The 9,180-nt window shown below is 24.3% G+C and overlaps 2 protein-coding genes across 2 annotated transcripts; both read right to left on the bottom strand.

Moving 5' to 3' along the window:
• Positions 1–1,160: 1,160 nt before the first annotated feature.
• Positions 1,161–4,446, bottom strand: LOC126909353 (uncharacterized). The gene is made up of 3 exons (XM_050691766.1): positions 3,942–4,446; positions 3,125–3,503; positions 1,161–1,971 (listed from the first exon to the last, which is right to left on the bottom strand). Exons 1-3 carry the CDS (start codon positions 4,444–4,446, stop codon positions 1,173–1,175), a joined length of 1,683 nt encoding a protein of 560 aa, XP_050547723.1. The 3' UTR covers positions 1,161–1,172.
• A 1,542-nt stretch (positions 4,447–5,988) lies between these two features.
• LOC126909352 (uncharacterized) lies at positions 5,989–8,959 on the bottom strand. Its single transcript, XM_050691765.1, has 2 exons — positions 8,025–8,959; positions 5,989–6,799 (listed from the first exon to the last, which is right to left on the bottom strand). Exons 1-2 carry the CDS (start codon positions 8,906–8,908, stop codon positions 5,998–6,000), a joined length of 1,686 nt encoding a protein of 561 aa, XP_050547722.1. The 5' UTR covers positions 8,909–8,959; the 3' UTR covers positions 5,989–5,997.
• Between the last annotated feature and the right edge of the window lie 221 nt (positions 8,960–9,180).

Raw genomic sequence — 9,180 nt, 5'->3', positions numbered from 1 at the left:
TGAAATACTCTACCAATTTCATTTTTTTCTATTTAATGATATCTATTTCAAACTTGCAAGTTGAGTTAAAAGTTATGGTAATAAATTCATATTTTTTTTTTTTAAACTTTCACTTTAAAGGACAAAAAGAAGTTGGTTCAAAATGATTACTTTTAATATATTAAAAATCGATAATAATTTGAAAATAATTAATTATAAAAATTATATAATAGATAATTAAACGAATTACTAATCTGGATATAATTATGGAAATAGGAGTTGATGTTGGGTTGGGTTGGTTACATTTTTAACTTTATAATGCTACAACTCATTGAAAAATGTATGAATCAACACAATTTTTTTATGAGAAATAATATTTTTTAATAATCCCTTTTTCATTCGACATTCTTTATCTTAATCAGGGTATTAATAAGGAACTAGCAGATCATGCAGCTTTTGTAATTATCCACCAATTTCTTAGAATTAAACACTATCTACTGATTTGCATCGAAGCGTTTCTTATGATAGTGATTTTAATCACTGTCAGATTAAATCTATACTGGACCCAACTATGCAACGTCCCCACTATGCCGCGACTCCCCTGTGCTGGGTTTTTTTTTTTTATTATTTATTTAAGTAGATCATAAAAATATGTGAAACAGACGGGATTTTTATAGTTGACATACTGTATCGTATTAAATACAATGGTGATTATACTGAGTGTCTCAAATCTATATGAAAACGCTTATACTTTTGACACAATTATCATTTTGTTGAATTTTTTTTTTTGTTGAATATCCATTGGATTCTTTAGCTCATTTAGAGTGTAGTTTTTTATTATTTGTCACTATTGACTTATCACTAATAAAAAAAAAAAAATATATTTATTTGTGTTTAGTGAATGAGTAAAAGTAAATATTCATTTTACAAAAAGTTTTTATGGAGAAAAAACGATTTTATATAAGCCTATAAACACACATAAAATAATATTTTATTTAATAACTAAACGATTACTATATAATTGTTACATTCATTCCAAAGTAATACTTTTTGCAAAAACACTAAACTTATCCAGCATAGCCCGATACTCCAACCAAAATCTGTGATATACCTGTAAGAGCAGTCCAAAGGCCCATGTTTGGGTCGAAGCCCCAGATAGGCATAAAAAAATAAAAATAAAATTGATGAATAAATTAATTTAATTTATTTAAACCCAAATCTTCATAGTAAACTTTTATAAAATTATTAGAAAATACAATAAGTTTGTCACAAACAGATGAAAAATTGTCGGTACTTATTGACTCAGGTATATCAATATTTAACACAAAATTTTGTAATAGACATTGTTTCTCGTGTATTATAGATAATGAAGAGATACCCGGTTTGTTAAATTTTAGAAATGGTGAGATATTTCTAACACATTGACTTGTGTATAATTCTGGTGATACCTGATTAAAGGCATTATTTTTGCTATCCAAAATATCAAGTAAATAATTTCCAGAATTTATTTCTTCAAGGAATTTTGTTATTGAACTACACAAAGATTTTATATTTGAACTGACGTTGTCATGAAAATAATCTCCCATTAGTTCATTTAAAGAAATCAATGTTTTATACATTATATTAAACATTCTAGTTGTCTTATGAATTGTATCAAAAATTTGACGCACCAAGTTTGTATATACTGCAACATTAGGTTTTATATTTACCGTTTTACTAAAATCTAATAGGGAAATTACATAGTCGCAATACTTAAACAGTATTTCTGTATAAATGCACTTGATAACTCTTAATATATGTTCTTTTTTACAATGAAAATTTGTTTTGTCTGCCGGGTGTCTAAGAATACGTTCTACGCTTATAAGTTGACCATTAAATATAATACTCATATGTTTCAACGAATTCCATCCACTTTCTTTAGTGATTTCGTTTATTTGTTCGATTACCTGATTTTGACTAGTATTTTTATATATATAAACTGGATGTTTGAAACTACAAAAAAATATATACAATGTGATTTATTAAGTGTACTTCCTCTAATTTTTTCGTTAAATAATGTTTTTACAAAAATTTATAGATTAATATTAAATTAATTTTTAAAAAACCGTTTTAAATATCACTTATAGTATGTAAAAAATTATTCATAAGAGTATATTTTAGAGGTAACTTTTGAAAATTAAATAGGAACCTATTATTACATTTTTTTGGTATAAAAAGAATTAAATACAATTTTGACTAATATTGTCATACAAATGAACTGGATGTCTTACACTAAAAGNATACAAATGAACTGAATGTCTTACACTAAAAGAAATGTACATTATGATTTATTAAACCTCTCATTTTTTCGTTAATTAAAATTTTGACTGGTTCATAACCGGTTCGATAGCATTATTTTTTGAGTTAATATAATTTTTAATTATATGTGAGGGGAGTGCTCAATTTTGAATTCTAATTAGGTTAGGGGATTTTAACTCTCATATAGCGTATAAACGTTATGAAGAACATTTTTTTTTGTTTGTAAAAAATAAATAGGGAAAGTGAATAATGTTGATTTCTGTTTTAAAATTATATTTTCAGTACAAGTATAATTATACAGTTGATAGCTTTAGGAAGACACAATATTGAGGAAACTCAGAAATTCAGATTTGTTCTTCAAGTTAGTGCGCCAAATAAAACTAATAAGATATAAATGATAGATTTGGATCTATTCTATTTACAACCATATAAGGGTCTCTTTAAATGCTGAAGAATTTTTTAAATCAATCGGTAATACATGAAAAAACAGAATAAGTTTGAACGCATTTAAATGCGTTAATTGATAAAGTTTTCCATATTACTCTACAATAATGTCAATAACAGTTTTTTGAACTTTTTCATTAATTAAGTATTTGGTTACATAAATGTTATTTCTAAGATTATTGATAAAATTATTTGTGAGTACATAAATTTATTATAAAGTTGATAGCTTTTAGTAGCCATAATTATTGGGAAACACGAAAAATAAATTTATAAAATATTATTTTTCGTCTAGTAAGTAATAAGATACTTAAAAATAGATATGGTTCTATTTTATGTTATTTATATACGTCAATTTATAAGTTTTTTCTATTACTCTACAAAATTTTTAATTAGATTTTCTTACCTTGTCTTATTTAATTCTAAAACCTCTTTAAAACCAAGATTTTTGTATAAATTTGTTGAAATTTCATCATAATATATTTTAAGCCATTCACTTAAATATTCACTCAATTCAATGTATTTATTTTGTTGTGCATTATAATCTTTTAGATTCTCTTTAAGTAAGCACTTTGGTTTATGATTGTAAACAACTGAATTATTTTTCTCTTTAATTTTCTGGTAAGTCTCGATACCTTTTCCTTCGATAAAACTTTTCACGTCTAAAATGACTTCACAAGCATCATTTTTAGTGTTGGGATCATTTGGATTGACAAAAATCTGAGTATTTTGTTTAGTTTTTAATGATGCATATTCTACAAAAGTATAAATTTCATCTACTATAGGTATAGAGAATTTTTTTTTCAATCTTGCTAATAATTTAAAATCTATGTTGCTAAGATAGTTCATTACATTGTATAACTGTTCAAACATGGTTTTCGAATTTTCCAAAGCTCTTTGAAGTAAAACTGTACAACGTAATAAATTATCTCCCTGGTTTATGTCGTAATATTCTTGACATTGGTTAGCTATAGTGCTAATATGATCAATAAATGTTTTGATGACTTCTGCGTACGTGAAATTCAATGTATCAATTACGGCATCGAATTTTTTTGGTAGTATTGTACGACTCCTTTTGCAAATAACGTCTTTAATATAACAGTTTGTCCCTGTAGAAGACTTAAGTTCCAAATACTGCATAANTGGATTGACAAAAATCTGTGTATTTTGTTTAGTTTTTAATGATGCATATTCTACAAAAGTATAAATTTCATCTACTATAGGTATAGAGAATTTTGTTTTCATTCTCGCCAATAATTTAAAATCTATGTTGCTAAGATAGTTCATTACATTGTATAACTGTTCAAACATGGTTTTCGAATTTTCCACATCACTTTGAAGGAAATCTGTACAACGTAATAAATTATCTCCCTGGTTTATGTCGTAATATTCTTGACATTGGTTAGCTATAGTGCTAATATGATCAATAAATGTTTTGATGACTTCTGCGTACATGTAATTCAATGTATCAATTACGGCATCAAACTTTTTTGGTAGTATTGTACGACTCCTTTTGCAAATAACGTCTTTAATATTACAGTTTGTCCCTGTAGAAGACTTAACTTCCAAATACTGCATTAAATCCCATCCAACTTGTTCACTTATATGATCCATTACTTTTGAATAATACTTCTCATATTTTTTTGTCCTTATTCTACAACTTACAAAGAATGTTGTAGTTAGAATCCAAAAAGTATAACAAATTGAATAAAATAACTTGGGTAACATAATTCAAAATTTTAAATGCAAATGTCTTATAGTTAGTAAAATTTTATTAGAACTTCATCATTTTTTATGTAAAATATAAATTCTAATATCTAACATTTTTATATAATTTTAATAATAATATTTTAAGCAAATGTGGCAATTAATTATTTTTAGTTGTTCATTCTTTGTTTAAATAATACGCTGAAATAATTTTTTTATACTTGTGTTATTTATAAATATGAATTTATGAAGTACTATACAAGTTAGGTAAATATCAAAAATAATTTTTCATAGAACAATATCTCATAGAAATGATTATTTTAAGATTATTATTTAAAAGTAATCATACAAATGATTTTTCTTAGGAAATTTTTATTGAGAAATATTTTTGAAAACTATATTAAATATAGTAAATTTTACTTTAATAGACATTTATTAGGAAAATATTCAAGAAAAGAGTACTTTTAAGAACATTATTTCTGCAGAAATTATTTGTTATATATTATTTTGGAAACAATATTTACATTAATATTGATAAATAAGGTTAATATTAATTGGTAAAATATACTTCAAAAACATACTAATTGGGGAAATGGATTTCAGGACCGTAATGTTTTAAATTGTGACATGATACACAATTTAACTTGCATAACATTTTATAGTTAGTAAAATTTTATTAGAACTTAATTATTTTTTATGTTAAATATAAATATAGTACTTAACACATTTAATAATAATATTTTAAGCAAATACAGCAATTGATTATTTTTAGTTGTTTATTCTTTTTATATATGTGTGTTATTTATAAACTTGAATTTATGAAATGCAATACAAATTAGGAAAATACTTAACAGGAATGAATTTATACGGAATAGTTTATCATGGAATACTATATTATAGGAATGATTTTTTAGAACCGTATTTTTTCGGAAAATATTTATAAAATGTTTATAAAGAAAATGTTTGTTGAGAAGTTATTTTGGTTACACTGTATTCTCATTAATAAACAATAATTTGAAAAATATTGTTTAGTAAAATATACCCCAAACCTACATTTTTAGATAATGTAAAATCAAATAAAAATAGAAATACTTTTTTTCTATAAATTAAATTTAGTCCGTTTAATATAATAGAAAGGACTGCATAAATTTAAATATTTTATCAGTAAAAAAAAGTGTTTAAATTGATAAACCATTATTTCTACAATCAAAACTAGAGTCCATGTTATAAGATTATATCAAATATTTAGTTTTAGACGACACACTATTATAGTATTGGGTAACTAATGATTTTATTTTTCTCAACGTCATGCTTTCTAGACTTTGATTGAACTTATACATTTTATAAATTACTATTTAATATTCCATTATGGTTTTAGCTTAGAAGGTATTATTTTTACTATGATGAGTTTTCTTTTTATTTGTGTGTCTGTTATCACTTATACTCAGAGCTCAGTGAACCANAGAAAAACGATTTTATATGTGATATACCTGTAAGAGCAGTCCAAAGGCCCATGTTTGGGTCGAAGCCCCAGATAGGCATAAAAAAATAAAAATAAAATTGATGAATAAATTAATTTAATTTATTTAAACCCAAATCTTCATAGTAAACTTTTATAAAATTATTAGAAAATACAATAAGTTTGTCACAAACAGATGAAAAATTGTCGGTACTTATTGACTCAGGTATATCAATATTTAACAAAAAATTTTGTAATAGACATTGTTTTTCGTGTGTTTTAGGTAATGAGGAGATACCCAGTTTATTAAATTTTAGAAATGGTGAGATATTTCTAACGCATTGCCTTGTGTATATTTCTGATGATACCTGATTAAAGGCATTATTTTTGCTATCCAAAATATCAAGTGAATAATTTCCAGAATTTATTTCGTCAAGGAATTTTGTTATTGAACTACACAAAGATTTTATATTTGAACTGATGTTGTCATGAAAATAATCACCCATTAGTTCATTTAAAGAAATCAATGTTTTATACATAATATCAAAGATATTAGTTGTCTTATGAACTGTTTCAAAAATTTTACGTACAAAGACTATGTATGTTATTTCAGGATTACCTTTTGAATTTTCCGTTTCACAATACTCAAATAGGTAATTTACATAGTCGCAATACTTAAACAGTATTTCTGTATAAATGCACTTGATAACTCTTAATATATGTTCTTTTTTAGAATGAAAAGTTTTTTTGTCTGCTGGGTGTCTGAGAATACGTTCTACGCTTATAACTTGACCATTAAATATAATATTTATATGTTTCAACGAATACCATCCACTTTCATTAGTAATTTCGTTTAATTGGTCGATTACCTGATTTTGACTAGTATTTATATTAAAATGAACTGGATATCTGAAACTTTAAAAAAAATATATACGCAATGTGATTTATTAAATACACTTCCTATAATTTTTTCGTTAAATAATGTTTTTATAAAAATGTATAGATTAATATTGAATTAATTTTTAAGAAACCGTTTTAAATATCACTTATAGTATTTGAAAAATTATTCCTATGAGTATATTTTAGAGGTAACTTTTGAAAATTAAATAGGAACCTATTATTACATTTTTTTTTGTATAAAAAGAATTTAATACAATTTTGATTAATATTTTCATACAAATGAACTGGATGTCTTACACTAAAAAAATGTACATTATGGTTTATTAGACCTCTCATTTTTTCGTTAAATAAAATTTTGACTGGTTCATGACCAGTTCGATAGCATTATTTTTTGAGTTAATATAATTTTTAATCATATGTGAGGGTGGTTTATCAATTTTGAATTCTTATTAGGTTAGGGGTTTAGACTCTCGTATAGCGTATAAACATTACCAAGAACTTTTATTTTGTTTATCAAAAATAAATAAGGGAAATTTGGAAAAAAAGGAATACCGTAAGTAAAGTAAATAATGTTAATTTATGTTTTGTATATGTTAACTTTTTCATTAATTGAATATTTTATGATATAAATAGATACTTAGTTTTTTAAAATTATTGAGAAAATGATATTTTCAGTACAAGTATAATTATACTGTTGGTAGCTTTAGGAAGCCACAATATTAGGGAAACTCAGAAATTCAGATTTTTTCTTCAAATTAGTGCGCCAAATAAAACTAATAAGATATAAATGATAGATTTGGATCTATTCTATTTACAACCATATAAGGGTCTCTTTAAATGCTGAAGAATTTTTTAAATCAATCGGTAATACATGAAAAAACAGAATAAGTTTGAACGCATTTAAATGCGTTAATTGATAAAGTTTTCCATATTACTCTACAATAATGTCAATAACAGTTTTTTGAACTTTTTCATTAATTAAGTATTTGGTTACATAAATGTTATTTCTAAGATAATTGATAAAATTATTTGTGAGTACATAAATTTATTATAAAGTTGATAGCTTTTAGTAGCCATAATTATTGGGAAATACGAAAAATATATTTATAAAATATTATTTTTCGTCTAGTAAGTAATAAGATACTTAAAAATAGATATGGTTCTATTTTATGTTATTTATATACGTCAATTTATAAGTTTTTTCTATTACTCTACAAAATTTTTAATTAGATTTTCTTACCTTGTCTCATTTAATTCTAAAACCTCTTTAAAACCAAGATTTTTGTATAAATTTGTTGAAATTTCATCATAATATATTTTAAGCCATTCACTTAAATATTCACTCAATTCAATGTTTTTATTTTGTCGTGCATTATAATCTTTTAGATTCTCTTCAAGTAAGAACTTTGGTTTATGATTGTAAACAACTGAATTATTATTCTCTTTAATTTTCTGGTAAGTCTCGAAACCTTTTCCTTCGATAAAACTTTTCACTTCCAAAATGACCTCACAAGCATCATTTTTAGTGTTGGGATCATTTGGATTGACAAAAATCTGTGTATTTTGTTGACTTTTTAATGTTGCATATTCTAGAAAAGTATAAATTTCATCTACTATAGGTACTGAGAATGTTTTTTTCCATTTCGCTAATAATTTAAAATCTATGTTGCTAAGATAGTTCATTACATTGTATAACTGCTCAAACATGGTTTTTGAAATTTCTATAACACTCTGAAGTAAAAATGCACAACGTAATAAATTATCTCCCTGGTTTATGTCGTAATATTCTTGACATTGGTTAGCTATAGTGCTAATATGATCAATAAATGTTTTGATTACTTCTGCGTACATGTAATTTAATATATCAATTACGGCATCGAACTTTTTTGCTAGTATTGTACGACTCCCTTTGCAAATAACGTCTTTAATATTACAGTTTGTCTCTGTAGAAGAGTTAATTTCCAAATACTGCATATAATCCCATCCAACTTGTTCGCTTATATAATCCATTACTTCTGAATAATACTTCTCATATTTTTTTGGCTTTATTCTACAACTCACAAAGAATGTTGTAGTTAGAATCCAAAAAGTATAACAAATAGAATAAAATAACTTGGGTAACATAATTCAAAATTTAAAATGCAAATGTCTTATAGTTAGTAAAATTTTATTAGAACTTAAAAATTTTTTATGTTAAATATAAATATTGTACCTAACATAAATAATAATTTTAATTAAATTTTAGAATATTTTAAGCAAATACAGCAGTTGATTATTTTTAGTTGTTTATTTATTTTATGTATGTGTGTTATTTATAAACTGGAATTTATGAAATGTATTAATATGTTGAGAAATTATTTTGGTTGAACTGTATTCTCATTAATAAACAATAATTT

Source organism: Daktulosphaira vitifoliae, unplaced genomic scaffold (assembly GCF_025091365.1).
Source record: "Daktulosphaira vitifoliae isolate Bord-2020 unplaced genomic scaffold, ASM2509136v1 Scaffold_291, whole genome shotgun sequence".
Taxonomy (NCBI): domain Eukaryota; kingdom Metazoa; phylum Arthropoda; class Insecta; order Hemiptera; family Phylloxeridae; genus Daktulosphaira; species Daktulosphaira vitifoliae.
This window is presented reverse-complemented; position numbering and strand designations above follow the sequence as displayed.

Coding starts and splice junctions, on each gene's coding strand:
- LOC126909352 (XM_050691765.1), bottom strand. CDS start 8,908: ATGTTACCCAAGTTATTTTATTCTATTTGTTATACTTTTTGGATTCTA. Junction 6,800..8,024: donor TTAGAATTAAATGAGACAAG/GTAAGAAAATCT, acceptor TTTTTTTTAAAG/TTTCAGATATCCAGTTCATT.
- LOC126909353 (XM_050691766.1), bottom strand. CDS start 4,446: ATGTTACCCAAGTTATTTTATTCAATTTGTTATACTTTTTGGATTCTA. Junction 3,504..3,941: donor GAAAACAAAATTCTCTATAC/CTATAGTAGATG, acceptor AATTCTCTATAC/CTATAGTAGATGAAATTTAT. Junction 1,972..3,124: donor TTAGAATTAAATAAGACAAG/GTAAGAAAATCT, acceptor ATTTTTTTGTAG/TTTCAAACATCCAGTTTATA.